Source organism: Miscanthus floridulus, chromosome 10 (assembly GCF_019320115.1).
Source record: "Miscanthus floridulus cultivar M001 chromosome 10, ASM1932011v1, whole genome shotgun sequence".
Lineage (NCBI taxonomy): Eukaryota > Viridiplantae > Streptophyta > Magnoliopsida > Poales > Poaceae > Miscanthus > Miscanthus floridulus.
The window spans coordinates 57793087-57809577 of record NC_089589.1 but is presented as its reverse complement, the minus strand read 5'-3'; the positions used below and the strand labels follow the sequence as shown (position 1 = coordinate 57809577).

Genomic DNA, 16491 nt, shown 5'->3' with positions numbered 1-16491 from the left:
CCTACACTATCACCTTCCAACCTAGTAGTAGTGGTACCACCCTAGTCAGTCGGGTAATTGTCCCCTGCCCATCGGGAGCGAGTGGTGTGCACGAAGGTCCCATGGTTCTGGTTCTCAAGACATACAAGTCCTTAGGGGGACCGGACAGGATATCTTCTCAAAAGGGGATCACCAACTCCCCGTGCCACGACAGCACCTCACCAGGGATAACCAACACCCTGGTCCACCTCTCACATATACCCACCACAGGTAACTCTCGCAAGGGATGCCTAGGTCGCACCCCTTTGGCAAGACTTGCCCCAAAGACTCGTCGTAGGATCCTGTCCGATTGACTCAACCCTCACCACACACCCAAAACACACGCCAAGATCTCCCCATGTTTATTATCTAGTTTTTACCAATTCTTGCGGCACCTCGTGCCTTATGCATACACGTCTCTCCCTCACCAGCATCACATCACAGATATAATGCGAGTAAGAGTAAAGTAGTAAGTAACAAGCGAGTGTCTAGCCTATCAGCGGGTGTGTAGGAGTAAGGTTGCAACAAGGTATAAGGCTCAAGTAAAACTACCAAGCAACCTAACATCATATTATTGCATGAAAGATAAAGCGCTAGCAATTCTAGGTATAGCATGCGTAATAGGATCTATGAGATTGGATGGGGCGTGGCACCTGGCAGGTCGTCTCCCAAGTCCTCGCTGTATCCGATCCTTGAGGTTGTATTGCACTCGAAGCTCATTTAGCATACCCTTTGGTAGAATCTCAAGATGAAGGTCACCCATTTCCTGACACAACTTGGGTGGTACAACTTCCATGGACAGATTGTGGTAGTAGCTCTTTCGGCTCAAGGCATCCGCGACTACATTAGCTTTTCCTGGATGATAGTGAATCTCTAGGTCGTAATCCTTTATAAGCTCTAGCCATCTGCACTATCTCATGTTCAGATCCTCTTGTGTGAAGAAGTACTTCAGGCTCTTGTGATCAGTGTAGTATATCACACTTATTTCCGATCAAGTAGTGCCTCCAGATCTTTAGGGCATGCACAACAGTGGCAAGCTCATGATAATGGGTCGGGTAGCGTTGCTCATGGTCCTTCAACTGTCGGGGCACATAGGCAATGACTCTCCCACTCTGCATCAAAACGCAACCTAGTCCCTGTCTGGATGCATCACAATAGACTATGAAGTCTTTCTGGATATCAGGCAAGGCAAGAACAGGTGTGGTGGTAAGCTTCTGTTTCAGAGTCTAGAAGCTATGCTCGCACTCGGGCGTCCATTCAAACTCATTAGTCTTCTTTAGTAGGTTGGTCATGGGCTTGGCTATCTTTGAGAAGTTCTCAATGAACCTTTGATAGTACCCGGCCAATCCGAGAAAACTGCGGATATCGGTCACATTGCGGGGTTGTTCCCACTCCTTCACAGCTTCAATTTTTGCGGGATCTACAGTGACTCCCTTGGCAGTGAGAACGTGACCCAGAAAGGTGACTTTTTCGAGCCAGAAGTCACACTTGCTAAACTTGGCATATAGCTAATTCTGCCTCAACTTCTCCAGAACCACTCTCAAGTGTTGTTCATGCTCTTCGGCGGTGGAGGAATAGATAAGGATGTCATCAATGAACACCACCACGAACTTGTCCAGCTCGTCCATGAATACCTTATTCATCATGTTCATGAAATAAGCCGGGGCATTGGTGAGTCCGAAGGACACCACTGTGAACTCATATTGCCCGTATCTGGTGATGAAAGCTGTCTTAGGAATGTCCTCGGGTCTGATTTTCATCTGATGATACCCAGACCTGAGATCAATCTTAGAAAAGTACTTGGCCTCTTTCAGCTGATCTAGGAGGTCATCAATCCTGGGCAGAGGATACTTGTTCTTGACTGTCACGGCATTCAAGTTTTGATAGTCAATGCACATACTCATGGATCCATCCTTCTTTTTCACGAACAAAATAGGGGAACCCCAGGGTGAAGCACTGGGTCTGATGTACCCCTTGTCCGACAACTCCTTGAGCTGTTTCTTTAGCTCCTCTAGCTCATCGACTAACATGTGGTAGGGTCTTTTAGCAATAGGCCCGGTTCCTGGCAGAAGGTCAATCACAAACTCTACATCCCGATCAGGTGGCATGCCTAGCAACTCCTCAGGAAACACGTCAGGGTACTCATTCACAATGGTTACCTCCTCGACTGTCTTGGCCTCTAAGGCACACAACCTAGAGACTGTCTTTCCCTGATTAGGCTTACAGCGGATTATGTGACCACTCGGGTGTGTGATCTCTACGTACCTTGGTGAACAAGATATCACTCCTTTGTGCTATGTCAACCAATCCATTCCTAGTATGACATCTAGTCCCTCAGATGGAAGTAAGGTGAGATCGGCTAGAAAAGGGTAGCCCTCAATAGTGATACTCACTCCCTGACATCTCTTGGTGCATATAATGCGACCTAAAGGTGAACTGGTGTCAATGGGCTCCTTGCGGGAGGTCACAGGTATGCTATGCTCTCGTGCAAACTTGGTGGAAATGTATGAACAAGTAGCTCCAGAGTCGAACAAAACTGAAGCCATAACTCCCTATACCAAAAACATACCATACACCACGTCTGGAGCGTCCTGGGTGTCCTCCGCGGTCATGTGGTTGAGACGTCTACGGACAGCCCCTGCAACGTTCTTGCGCGGAGCAGCAGGTGTAGCAGCCTATCTCGCCTGGGTCGGAGCAGGCGGTGTGCCATTCCTGATGGGGCACTCAGCGATCTTGTGACCAGGCTAGCCACAACCGAAATAGGTGAAGGGCGCGCTACCTGTGGAGGTGGGCGTAGCGGTCCTCCACGTGCCAGCTCCCTGAGTGGGGCGACTTGGAGCAGGACGGCTCTGAGCGGGGCGGTGGTAGTTGGCGGTGTAGGTACCACCTCCATGGCTCGGAGCAGTCACAGCCCCCTGAGTGTAGCATGAGCGGAGCGGAGGAAGCACGTGAGCACGTGGCCTCTACGGGGCCAGGCCATGAGAGGAACTCTCGAATAGGCGCTTCTTCTGCTTATGGAGGGAGTCCGCCTCCAGATGATCCCTCTCCATTTCTAGCACCTTGTTGACAATCTCGCGAAGGGTGCGGCAGGCATGACCCAAGAGGGCCACCTTGAGACAAGAGTTCAGCCCCTTCTTGAAGCAGTACATCTTCTTCTTCTCGGTATCGGTCTCACCTGGAGCATACCTCATCATGCAGGTGAAACGAGTGGTGTACTCCTGAACGTTCTGGGAGCCCTGGGAGATGTTGCGAAACTCCTCCACCTTGGCATCCATGACACCTTCGGGCACGTGGTGTTCACGGAAGGCCTCGGTGAACTCCTCCCAAGAGATACTCCCTGGGTCCTCGTGGGCGTCGTAGTAGCTGTCCCACCATGCACGTGCAGCACCAGTGAGCTGGTGGGCGGCGACCCCCACGCACTCCTCACCAGTGCAGGTGGTGAGGTCCAGCTTCTTCTCCATCTCACGGAGCCAGTCCTCGGCGGCGATGGGGTCATCGTCAGCGGTGTCGAAAGTAGGAGGCCTCAGCTTGAGGAAACCCTCCAACTTCTGCTGGAAGTCATGGGGAGGACCCCCATGGTGGTGAAGCATCCCCTAAGCCAGCACCTCCAAGAGGCGGGTTTGGCGGTCCATCACCTCCGCCAACTGTGGTGGTGGCGGCGGCGGTGGTGCTCCTCCTCCAAGCTGCTGGGCAGCACCCACCCCCAGTGTAGGCTCCTCTGGTGCGGGCTCCTCCCTGGCACCAAAGGGAGCTCCCCTGCCTTCTCCACGGCCACGGCCACGGCCACGACCACGGGCCATGGGCGCGGGGGAAAGCAAGCGGTTGTTCAGACGAGCAGAACAGCGGCAAGACATCTCCCTGCAGGGTTAGGTCATTATTTAACCTTTGTCATTAGATGCATTGTTAAATGGTTTATCAATTTAAAACGAGATTTCTATCCAACACTCATACAAAGATGCAAATAAGAACTATAAGATGCAATAAGATCCAAAACATCCATTACATTAATTTATTACATAGCGACATCTCCAGTAGCTACACTGACAGATTCGCGGGAATCGTGCTACTCGCAGGCAGCTCCAAAAGTGGGACATCCTACTTTACTCCCTAGGTGTGTCATATTTCTGGCCACGTAGGGCTCAACATGTCTACTACTACATTAACTACTCCTGTCCGGGAGTGACGGGCGGTGCAGAAGGGCCGGAAGTGGAAGCCTCGGGAGTGCCCTCCATGGCACGGAGCTCGTCATCGGAGCGGTGGATCCTCGCGACATAGGTGAGAGTGTAGTCCAGCATCTCTGTCCTCAAAACCTCAGAGTAATCCTCCATCGGGCAAGCCTTGAAGTTGAGCTTGGTGGCCTCAACGTGGAAGGACTGTCTGTGTGGCTTCTTGCGCATCCCAGGTAAGAGGACGTCCTGGACCTTCCTGATCTCCTGGACGCGCTTGCGATCAGCGTCGATCCAAGCCTGGCTGATGCGGTTCACCTTATCCTGATGGTATTTGGTGCACTTGATGTAGTGGACCAGGTGATGCATGTCGTAGGTGGTGGTGACAGCAGCCTCCACAGCCTGCTTCTCCATTGTGTTGCAACGGCCCTCTAGGGCAAGCTTCCTAATGCCACGATGCTTCTCCTTCTCGTGGAACTCCCTTAGGGTAAGCCTCTAACGCTCAATCCGATCCTCGCACTCAAGCACCTCAGACTCAAGATAGTCATAGTGAAGCTCAGCCTCCCCAACTTTGTCCTTGAGGTTGGCGATCTCCTCCCAAAGTGACTTCTCACGGGTCTCGTAGAAGGTCTTCATTCTGTCATAGCCCATGCGCTCCTCCTCATGCCTGCCGACCATCTCCTCCTCCTTGCGCTCCACCTTGAGGAACTCCTCGTCGCAACGGAACAGGAAGTCTCGGTAGCGGCGGTTCTGCATCTCCACATCCATGATGTAGCGATACTGGACGATGATGTACTGCGCGGAGGCCCTCAGGTAGGGGTCGACCTCGTCACGCGCAGCACGTTCTATAGGAGTGATCTGCGGCTCCGAGAACCTATTGAGGTCTAGAGCGGCAGGCAGCAGGCGGTACGGTCCTGTCTTGAGGTAGTCGTGTGCATCATGCATCACACTACGGAGAGCAGTGCGCGAGACGGACTACACGCATGAAGCAATGGAGTTCTCCACCTCTAGTGTCTCGAAGGCACGTAGCATGGGTACGAACTCACTAGCGGGGACCTTGAGGTGGACCACGATGTGGCCCTTGAACTCATCGGGTCCAGGCTCACCCCGGCACACGTACTCGATCTTCTTTGTGGGGACACCTAGCGAGTCCAGCACATCGTACAGGATCATGGCAAACCCACGGTAGGCCAGTCCGTCCACAGGGGGCTCGACAACAGGAGCCATCTGCAATTTTAACCGTAAGACAGAGTCAGTACTTGTTATTCATGAAGTATCTTGAGTAATATAGAGTGAAACTTGGTAAGACAAGTCAAAACAAGGTAAATCAGGGTGATACTTGGTGAATCCTGAGTGATACAGGGTGAATCAGGGTGGAATGGAGCGAGTTGATGGGTAAGGTAGAATGAAATTTAGGTAAGAGAGTGTGAAATTGAGGTAAGCCATGCACGAAAATGCAGCACGGTCAGTAATATAACCGAAAGTGTCAAGATCTTTCATAATCCTATTGTCCAAACCTACGGGTCCGTCCTAGGGTCAAGCATGGCACTGGTACCAACTGAAACGTCCTTGATTTCCACGAAGGGAAATCCGTAGAAACAAAGTGTAAAATGATGAAATGATCAGTCATTTTACCCAAATCTCAGTGATATAGCAAGTCATACACGCTTATCAGAGTACAATATAGAGTTTTACATAAATTATTCTCTTTGCCACGCAAGGCGGAACACACTCACACATAGCATCCTGAACAGCCTCAGATGAGGATAGCAGCGGGAAACGATCTCCTAGAACTAGCTCGAGCGTAGAACAGACCCTCTAGTCCTCCTAGTCATCGCCCTCGTAGTCATACTCGAGCTTGGAACCTGTCAAAAATCTATGGCCACGCATCGCCCACCCTATGCTTGCATTGCTTTGTGGAGAATGGAATGCATTGGGGGAAGTAGAAAGAGACCTATTTAGGCTGTGGGTTTCCTATGCAGGTAGTTAATGTTTTAATAATAATATGTTCATCAGGTTTTCTCTTCTTAACCCATCTTATTCACACGTTCTCCCCACCCATCACACACACCTCATCCCATCTCACTCTCTCACTAGGCGATGAGATCGACTCCCGCTCAGATCTCACCTCAACGGCCAAAGCCGGAATCCAACACGTAACCCAGGGGAAAGGTAGAGCAGGACTCCTCTCTCTAATCAAGTGAAGCGTAGGTCATGGGAATGTCCTTATCCATCGATGCGGCTATACGTATAGATCGATCAACTCTGCAGAGCGTGTACACCTGGTAATCCACAAGATCGCCATCCTCAACGATCTGGCTCGTCTAGGTTGATTTCGACTGCCTCCCAACCGGTACAGTACCACCCTACCACTCAGCCCTGGGCCACCCCGGAGTCCACCGAAACACTGAGATTGTGAGACGTAGCACCGGGCCCCCAAGGTCACTACGCTGTCTTAGGAGGGTGTGGGTCCCCATGCCCGTACCTCCCTACACTATCACCTTCCAACCTAGTAGTAGTGGTACTACCCTAGTCAGTCAAGTAATCGTCCCCTGCCCATCGGGAGCGAGTGGTGTGCACGAAGGTCCCATGGTTCCGGTTCTCAAGACATACCGGTCCTTAGGGGGACCGGATAGGATATCTTCTCAAAAGGGGATCACCAACTCCCCGTGCCACGACAGCACCTCACCAGGGATAACCAACACCCCGGTCCACCTCTCACATATACCCGCCACAGGTAACTCTCGCAAGGGATGCCCAGGTCGCACCCCTTCGGCAAGACTTGCCCCAAAGACTCGTCGTAGGATCCTGTCCGATCGACTCAACCCTCACCACACACCCAAAACACACGCCAAGATCTCCCCATGTTTATTATCCAGTTTTTACCAATTCTTGTGGCACCTCGTGCCTTATGCATACACGTCTCTCCCTCACCAGCATCACATCACAGATATAATGCGAGTAAGAGTAAAGCAGTAAGTAAGTAACAAGCGCGCGTCTAGCCTATCAGCGGGTGTGTAGGAGTAAGGTTGCGACAAGGTATAAGGCTCAAGTAAAACTACCATGCAACCTAACATCATATTATTGCATGAAAGATAAAGCGCTAGCAATTCTAGGTATAGCATGCATAATATGATCTATGAGATTGGATGGGGCATGGCACCTGGCAGGTCGTCTCCCAAGTCCTCGCTGTAGTCGGGGTCGTACTCCTCAGTCAGCAGGTCCTCCGGCTCTATTACACGTAACATATGGTCACGTGAGCGACTCCTATAAAGGTGCACAAAGGAGCAACAGAAATTCAAATGATCCAAAGGCACTCAAACACAAGCTTATGACATAGGGCTTATTTTTAAAAAAATTTGGACACTGGTTTGGTATTTTTCTGAGCTAAATGAATTAGTTATGGATTTTCAAAGATTAAATGAATTTCTGAAAAAGAAAAAGAATTGGAAATTCCAGGCAGTGACACGTGGCAGCACCCGATTGGCTGGGACAGAGTGAGTCACTGATAGGTGGGTCCATTGACTGGTCAATGGCCAACAGTCAACTTTGACCGGGCCGAGACTAGGTTCAGGTGGGCCGGTTAGGGCTGGATACAGGCCGGGTTGGGCCGGTCTGGGCCGGGCCATCCCGGACACGTGGCAGCTCCTCGTGATGCCATGTTGCGCTGTGGATTCAAAAAGGGGCTCCAGTCTTGTAGGCGTGGCTCACAGTGAGCGTGAACCAGCGGTTCACGGGTGCACGTGGGGTCTACGGTGGGCCGCGTTCACCCTCTCTTCCCTCCTCTTGGTTCATGGTGCACATGGTGCACCGAACTACAGTCCTTGCCCCTCCTTTTGCTTCCCCACGCGGTGGTGCACCCGCCGGTGGCGAGCGGCTGTTTCTGGCCATGGCGGCTCCTCGGCAGCGTTTCTTTAGGCTCGGCCGAAAACTTCTCGGCCCATCCTTGCCCAGCGAAGTGATCGGCTCGAGAGTGCGGTTCCACCGATGAGGTAAACGCGAGCAGCTCCCTCATGTGGCTCTCTTCCTCCACCTTGCTGCGCGCGGCGTGTCCCTTGCCAAGGCGAAATATGTAACCCCTTCCCCTCGCTTCTACCGGCCTGACACGGCAAGAACGGAACCTCACCATGGTGAGCTCTAGCCATGGCAGGCATGCTCCACAGCGTGTCGCCCTCCAGCGTTCCCATGCCCTCGGTGCATAGTGCGGTCTGTGGTTGGGGCGGCAGATGTGCGTGCGTGTGTGTAAGCGGGGTACAGGGGTCAAGGCCTCCTCTCGCTCGTTCCCGGTATGGAGACGGTGAAGTGATGCCCGTGAACTCTACTGTAGAGAGCCGGGAGGGTGCTAGGGGCTCACCGTAGGTGGCGATGGTGATGGGATGTCGATGCAGGGCGAGTTGAGGCAGTGTCGGGGCGAGGCCGTGCCGTGTCGAGCAGCTGCTCCGCTGTAGTCAGTCGGTACATCGCCTTCCGTTCTAGTGGCTCCTCTTTAGCGGTCCTCTCTTCTCTACCCCCCCCCCTTCTCCCTCCTTCCCCTCCTTCTCTTGGTCGCGATGGAAAGTGGTGGCCACCAGGGCGGCAGCGCGGTGATGGGAACCGGCTAGGGCACCTCGGTGGTGTCCTCTTATAGGGGGGGTGGTGTTCATGGCAAGGTGAACAGCGGGAAGGGGGCCTAGGGCCACGTGGAGGTGATCGACGTGCTTAGGCTAGGGTCGCGGGTCGTGGTTTTGGCATAACAACCTGCTCAGGCTTCGTATGAAGGTGCTAGAGGCGGTTGCAAGAGCGCGGGCCACAGCGATGGTGTCATGGCGCGGATGGCTCCAGCTGGGCGGTAGCAGTGCGGGTGGGCGAGGTGGCATCGCATCCACGCGTTCGCTGCCACCCAACGTGAAGAGAACAGCTGGCGATGGAGATTCCCCCTCCTCTGTCCTGACTCGGGCACGAAAAGAAGAAAGGCGCGAGGAGGATGATGACCATGGGGTCCTAGCTAGCAGTGACCAGGAGAGAGGGAACAGCAGCTCCCAGCTGGGTCGCTTGGCGTTGTCGGGCCGTGCCTGATCCGTGGCCCGTCACGGTGGGAGTGGGGTAGCTGGATGGCTGGGCTGGTTGGGGCGGGGGTTGGGTCGGCCTGCGGTTGCTGGTGTGCGGCCCGCTAGGCTAGAGCCTGTTTGCGGGCTATGGTGCCAGGCTGGCTTGAGTTCTGGGCCAAAAGGGGTTTCTCTATTTTAGCTTAATTGAATTAGCTCTTCTAGGCTATCTCTTCACTTTTCTAGCTACTCCATAGTTCCTACATGCATACACATGTGTTGCCTACACATGTATGCCCTAGTGGGGTCCTCTAGAGGTCATTTAGGGTTCCACCAAGGGTTGGCAACAACACCCACACATTTATTTAAATATTTAAATAATTGTCGTTGCTTTTATTAATCAATACAAAAGAACATAAGAAGCAACTCATGCAAATTTAATTAAATACAAGGATATAAACATCTATGATAGGTACTACTTATGCAACTAGGGTAGTTTTCCTACAAGACATTCACCAACCATTGGCTATTTTTAGAAAAAAATTTGTAGTTGTGATTTTTGACTTTTCTTGTTTTCTAGAAATTTCTGGGTTGTTACAAGAAATGCCGGATGTACCCACGGAGGGTCTCACCGGCCTTCTGTCGGCAGTTTTTGAGGTCCCATGGGTTCCCAGGGCGCTTGTATGTGCCCTAGAAGTTCCTCATAAAGATCTCCTTCTGGTCCACCCAACTCTGGATTATGTTGGATGGTAGGTGTTCTAACCATGTTCGTGCTGAATCGGCCAAGAACAATGGAAGGTTGCGGATAATGAAATCGACATTATCCGCACCACCGGCTTGGCAGGCAAGCCGATAATCCTCGAGCCATAGTTTGGTTTTCATCTCCCAGAGTACTTTGAGATGTTGGTTGGTGGTCAGTACCTTGGTGGGAAGGCAGCGTTGAGGATGTGTAGACTGAAGGCCTGAGGCCCCGGTAGGCCAGGGCTCAGGCTTCGGTCTTCGCCACTATTGTAGTGTCTACCATGGTGTGGGTGATAGCCACAGCTAGCTCCCTCTCCCAGGTTGTCGTGGATATGCCTACGAGCATCAAGGGTGTTGCATGCGTCATGGTTGTGGCCGAGACGCTGATGCATTGGGACCACAGTGCGCTACCTGCCACCTTGTGGCCCCTGGTGGACCGACGTGTCCCTATCGGGGCGCTCAAAGAGCATTCGTTGGCTGGTGTTGAGCTCATGTCGCCGAGACAATGAGCTCTCAGCCTGCTGCGTCGCTGCATGCTCGAGCAGCATGCAAATCTCATGGTGGGCCCGACGATCCTCGGGCGTCATGGCGTCTAGAAGACCATGGAACAAGGCTGTCGTGGCGGTGATGTTCTGGCTTGCTCGAATGAAGCAAGGGAGGGTTTCATCGTCTGCGATGATCCTTCGTCTCACGTCATGGGCCATGGCATGTGCGCGCCCCCCGTCTCCATGGTGCTCGATCTTTTGATCGAGCTCCACACACTCTTGCTTGAGCTGGAGTCGTGCTTCCTCAAGCTCTTGGTGTCGAACTTTCAGCTGCTCCACCCGTATGCATGGTGGGGCTGCTATCTCCCCCTCGGCCTCATCGTCAAGGTCATTTGTTGGGGTAGCCTCCTCCTCATGGATGCTTTCGATGTGTCCCTCAGGGGTACCTATCATGAAGCATTTGCAAGAGGGGTGATGACTCCCCCTGCTAGAGTCAGAGCTAGAGGGCGACTTTGGCTCCTCTTCAAGGAGGTCGTGGAAAGATTTCATGACATGCTCGATCACCCCCATGAATTCGTTGGTCGTGGGAGGTGGAATCATACGTTGTGCCACAAGGTGGCTAACGGTCTCCATGGCGTTGCGGAGACCAAACTGGAAAATTGTCGGGGTGCTCTAGATGAGGTGTTTCGGAGAGAGGGGTTCCCCTCCGTCGAGCCACATCATGTCATTGGAGTAAGAGAAGGTGAGTCGGCATAGGTCCCCCCGGGACGGCTGGGGTCCCAGGGAGACGCTGAGCTAGCACTCAAGCCTTCCCGTAGTCGAGGAGCTAGATGTTTCCGAGGGCGTGGGCCCTCGGTGCATGCAGCTGCACCTCCTCATCCGCCTCATCGACTGTGTCGAGGCCAATGGAGAGGAGAGGTTGGATGGCGGTGTGAGCCAATGCCAACTCTTCTCCCACCATGATGATGAAGTCTAGGTCTTCGAAGCGCACGTGTGTGCCCGGAACCCAGCTGATGTCATGACTAGCCATCCTTGGCATGATGTTGATGTCGGGACACGCAAAATCCCCTACCTGGCGCGCCAACTATCGGTGTTTCGAGTAAACACCAATGAGTAAATTTGTGTTATTGCGCGTCTGGCCCAGATGGTGTGCCAAAAAGACACATGGTTTATATTGGGTTATGTAGAATGTCCCTACATCTAGTTTGTCACTGTTGCTCGTGTTATTAGCACTGAAAAGTTTGTAGTAGGGGTTACAAATGGGCGAGAGAGGGATAGGTCCCAAGTCTCTGATGGAAAGGTCGAATGGGTGCTGAGAGCTAGGTTGTCGCTCAGCTATGTGTGATGTGATGCGTGATGTGTTGGAATCGATCCCCTTAGTGGGGTGCCCTGTCTTCCCTTTTATAGGCCAAGGGAGAGCCGGGATTACAGATGGGAGAAAAGAGGAAAACCATAGGCAAAGGAAATCCTTCAATGATGCCGGGTCTTCCTTTTCCTCTGTGCCGGCCCCACTGACATGACAGATGGTGATAGGGATAGCTCCATGCCGGGCGCATGTCCGCTGACCCTAATAGGGCCATGCTGGGCATCTGTCCTTTGATGATGCCATGTTCTGGCACTGTCAGCGAGTTCAAGCCCCGGCGGGCGGCACGATAGACCAAGGTGCTGATCCATGGTCATACAGGGAGCAGATGACACAGTGATGACATGTCCATTACTATAGGTGATGTGAGTTTCCTTCTGGACCATAGTGGTTGTCGTTAGCTTTTGTAAGGATTCGAGCCCGAGGGCAAATGGCGGCGCCGACAACACTATAAGGCAAATGTCGGTGCCTACGACACTGTTTGAACTCTGTCATCCCTAGAAGGTCGCAAAGCGCCCTTCTATCATGTCCTGATAGTACTTTCTTATAGGCGTGCAGGGTACAGTCCTTGGTATTGTGGTTGACTTGAGTGCCCTGCCTTATCTACATGTGTCGTTATGAAGGAGTCACACGTAGACATCAGGCAAGGCGAAGCTAGGTCCTAGACATTGGATGAGGCAGAGCTAGCCCTCGGATGTTGGGCGAGGTGAAGCCGGCCCTCAGATGTCGAGCGAGGTAGAGCTAGCCCTCGGATGTTGGGCGAGTCGGAGCCAGCCCTTGAACGTCGGGTGAGGTGGAGCCAGCCCTTAGACATTGGGTGAGGCAAAGCTGGCCCTCGGATGTCGAGCGAGGTGGAGCCAGCCCTCGAACGTCGGGCGAGGCAGAGCCGGCCCTCAAACATCGGACAAGACAGGGCCCGTGGCCGCAGTGCCCACCGAGGTGGAGCCAACCCTCGAGGGTCAGACGAGGCAGGGCCCACGGTCTCAGTGACTGGACGAGAAGGGACTTAGCAAGTGGTGTAGTCACGCTCTTGATCGCGTAGACGAATCAATGTTGATGGTCATTAGCTCCTCCTCTTTGGGTACCCTACTATCGGTCCCCAATAGAGGTGGATTCCAAAGTACGATGTCAGGTCATGACCATGACCTGGCTTCCCTACGCATGGGCTCGAGGGCTCTTAGGCCTCTTTCACCGGGGTAATGATGTACCGGTCATTCACTTGGTGTGTGATCACGTGTGTGTTTTGCGGTCATGATGATCGTGGGTCACTCTATGTGCGGATCCAGAGTGCGGTTGGTCTCCCCAGATCATTCGTGTCTTAATGGTGCCTCTACGCATTATGGCTTGTTGGCTCATCTTCCGTGGGCTCGTGGGGCCCGTATTAGGGTGGACTCCATGTGGGTGCGGCTTGCTTCCCTATTCGTCACCACATAAATAGTTCCCTCTCCCCAGGCTGACCTCTTACCTTGTTCTCGCCTTCTACCGCCATTCCTGCAGTTTTTGAAGGAAAACAGAAGGAGAGGGGTCAAGTTCATGTAGTTTACCTTTGGATCATGTGTGTCACTGCTGTCGCCATCTATACCACCGCCTTCGCTTCCTCCTCTGCCTATGACACAAGATGGGGGAGTGGATTCCTTGATCGGTGATAGAGGCGAAGCTACAACACCACATGGTGAAGGGTCTTCTTCTGCTGAAGGAGGTTGTCAGATGGAGGGCCCCCGCCGGCAAGGCGGTGCCTCATCCATAGGCTGGGAAGTGGTATCATTCACTGACTTCCACAAGAGTGGGTTTGGGATCCTAGCGCCTGACTTCCTCTATAGGTTTCCTCCGCGAGCGTAGGGTCCAGCTACAGCACCTCCCTCCCAATGGGGTGTCATAGCTGGTAGGCTTTGTCATTGTGTGTGAGGACTTTTTGGGGATTGCCCCCAACAAGGATCTATTCTAGAGGGGTTTTGAGGTGAAAACCTGCAAGGCGCATGGTTCGGACGACAGCGTTCTTGCCCTCATGGGTGGGATGAACCTGTAGATGTGCCAGGGAGTCTCTCACAGTTATCTGTGCTTGCCGTTGAAGACTTCAAATTCTGGCTAGCACAACCATTGGTTCTACATCTGGGACGATGCTGCCACCCCCTTCCCCCTTTCTCTAGTGCTGCTCCGGTGAGGTTGGACTCATGGAGTTGGGGCTATAGCAAGAAGCGGTTGTCAAAGGTAACAGAGATCCTAGAGACCCTTGAAGACCAGGTGTTGGCCGGGTTGTGCGGCATCATGGTCCTACAGACCATGATCAAGCGGTGGGTCCAACCCTTGAAGCGGTGGGCGACCCTGTTGTGTGATTACTTGGGGGTCAAAGACCCAATCCATGAGGCCATGGAGACACTCGACTCTTCTAAGGTCGCAAAGCGGGTCGGGGGATTGGCCTCTCCTAGAATCGTCGTCATCAACGAATGCACTATGGAGGCATTCTCAGTGAGCCATCGGCCTAATCTGGTAAGCCGCCTTGATTCATTGTTTGTGTCTTCGCTGAAGGTTGTTGGTTATTTGATTTCATGTTTGTAGCATGTACCCTCGTTCTGTTCTCACTTCTATCTCACCTGCCCAGGAGCCGCCGAGCGTGCCACCCAAGAGAAGGCGGCCGCTAGGAAGAAGAAGCGCCTCAAGCGGGAGAGGGTGAGGAAGCAGATGGAGCGTTAGAAGCATGGGGCTTCATCGTCAGATGACGATGATGATGATGACGAGGAGGACTGCGAGGAATATGATGAGGACCTAGCGGCCCTTCAGAGTGTCCCTGATGTCTTGCTCGGGTCCGGTGGCGGTGCTGCGCTGAGCGGTGCTGATAGCCCAATGGGCACCGGGACCGAGGATAGTTCCGCCCAAAAGCAGGTGGGTTCATCCCTGCTAAGGGGGCTGAGCCCAAAGCATCCCTGCACCACCACCGCTAGCGGCCAGGACTCTTCCCGGGTGGCTCCTGTTGCCCCCTACCTGCTAGGTTTGAGGCTGTCACCCTAGGAGGAAGCGATGAGAACATGGCGGAGATGGGTGCTGGAGGTAGGGCAGATAGTGGATCTTACCACCCTTCCCTAGATATACCCAAGGGGGAGGACCCGGATCTCCTTTAGTGCCTTCTTGCTAGTACGTTGGCCAGGCCCCCAGCGTCCTTGGCCTTTCGTGTGGAGATGCCAGGACCCAGGGAGGTAAGGGCCATTGAGGATCATAGCACGGAGGATGTTGGGACTATCGATGCTATCATGGGAGCCTCGCTGGCCTTCGGCCCGACAGTGTCGATGTCGGCACCTCCCACCACGATCCCTTCTATTGAACTATGTGCAGAAGGGCGGATTGCCCTGCCCTTGGTGGAATGCTCCACTAGGTATGCTGTTCTTCTGATTTTTCCAACGCCGTGCTTGTTGACATTGTCTGGCTACTTGGGCTTTGTTAATCTTCGTGATGTAGGGAAACCCTCCTAGAGTTTCTAGTCCTGAGGCCCTCGAGAAGCAGCACGTGCCCCTCCGTGCGGTCAAAGTTGCTGGGAGATGGTGCTGCCCTAGGGGCGATGGCCGGGTAGGCCTCTACAGTGGCCTTGTGCTCGCCCCTTGCAAACGAGCTTGACCTGGTGAGGACCTCCTCTCGTGGCCCCATCTGTTGAATTCTAGTGAAGCGCTGTTTGTGGTGGATGATGCGATCAAGCGAGCCATGAGGGAAGTTGCTTCCTAGAGCCATGAGAGGATTCAGGCGACCTTGGCTGAGGTTGGTGATGCATCCGCCATGGTTGCTAGGCTAAGTGCAGAGTCCCATCATTGGATGATCGATGAAGTGGAGGTTTAGGCATAAGTAAGTTGTCTGGTCCTCCATCTCCACCATGCTTGTTCCGCTGTTGTCACGGCCTTCTGATCGCCCTTCTTTTCTACAGGAGCTGATGAAGACTTCGATGGAGAAATCACGGTTCTTGTGCCTGGCTTTTCAAGTGCAAGCAGGAGGTGCCGCCGAGCGTGGCCATCTAGCCACGGCAGAGGCTGAGGTGCAGCACTTATGTAGGGAGTTGGAGGCCTCCCAGAGATTAGGGGAGGAGCTGGCCCGCCAAGAGGCATAGGCTCGGTCTGAGGTCGAGGCTTTAACGTCCTAGGTAGCCGGTCTCAAGGATGTGTTGGTTATCCAAGAGTCCGAGCTTACCTCGGTTGGCGCTGCCTAGGAAATGGCCTAGCAGGGGCATCAGTGCCATGAAGCTAAGTGCTAGAAGCTACGCTCCACTTGTAGCGGCCTTGAACTAGTTATCCTTTCTTAGGATTACATACGAGGGCACTCTCAGATTAGGAGGAGAAGGTGACCGCAAACCAGAGGATGCTGGAAGTGGACAACTACCTGGCCACGCTAGCCGCCTTTGGATGAGCTCTTTGTGATGTTGTGCTCGATGTCTGTCGAGGGAGTGCCCAGCTGCCGCTTTGCCTTGACGAGGCCCACCTCCTTGTGGATTCCCTGATTTCCGAGGGATTTTGTCGTGGCACTCTTGCCGCCCTAATGTTAGTTGGCTCGTGCTACAACAGTGTTGATTTTGAAGTCGTTGGGCGAGGGCAGGCTCCGAGGAGGTCCAAGAGCAAGGTTCTTGCCATCGAGAGTGCTACTGCCCAAGGCATGGAGGCTCTTATGAGCAAGATGTCAGGCACAAGCATTAGCCGTCAGCATCAATCTTCTAGGGTGTA

General features: G+C 53.4%; 1 protein-coding gene across 1 annotated transcript; it reads right to left on the bottom strand.

Annotated features, from left to right (window-relative positions):
* Positions 1-2981: 2981 nt before the first annotated feature.
* On the bottom strand, positions 2982-3608 carry LOC136488695 (uncharacterized). Its single transcript, XM_066485535.1, has one exon. The coding sequence runs from the start codon at positions 3606-3608 to the stop codon at positions 2982-2984; it is 627 nt and encodes a 208-aa protein (XP_066341632.1).
* Between the last annotated feature and the right edge of the window lie 12883 nt (positions 3609-16491).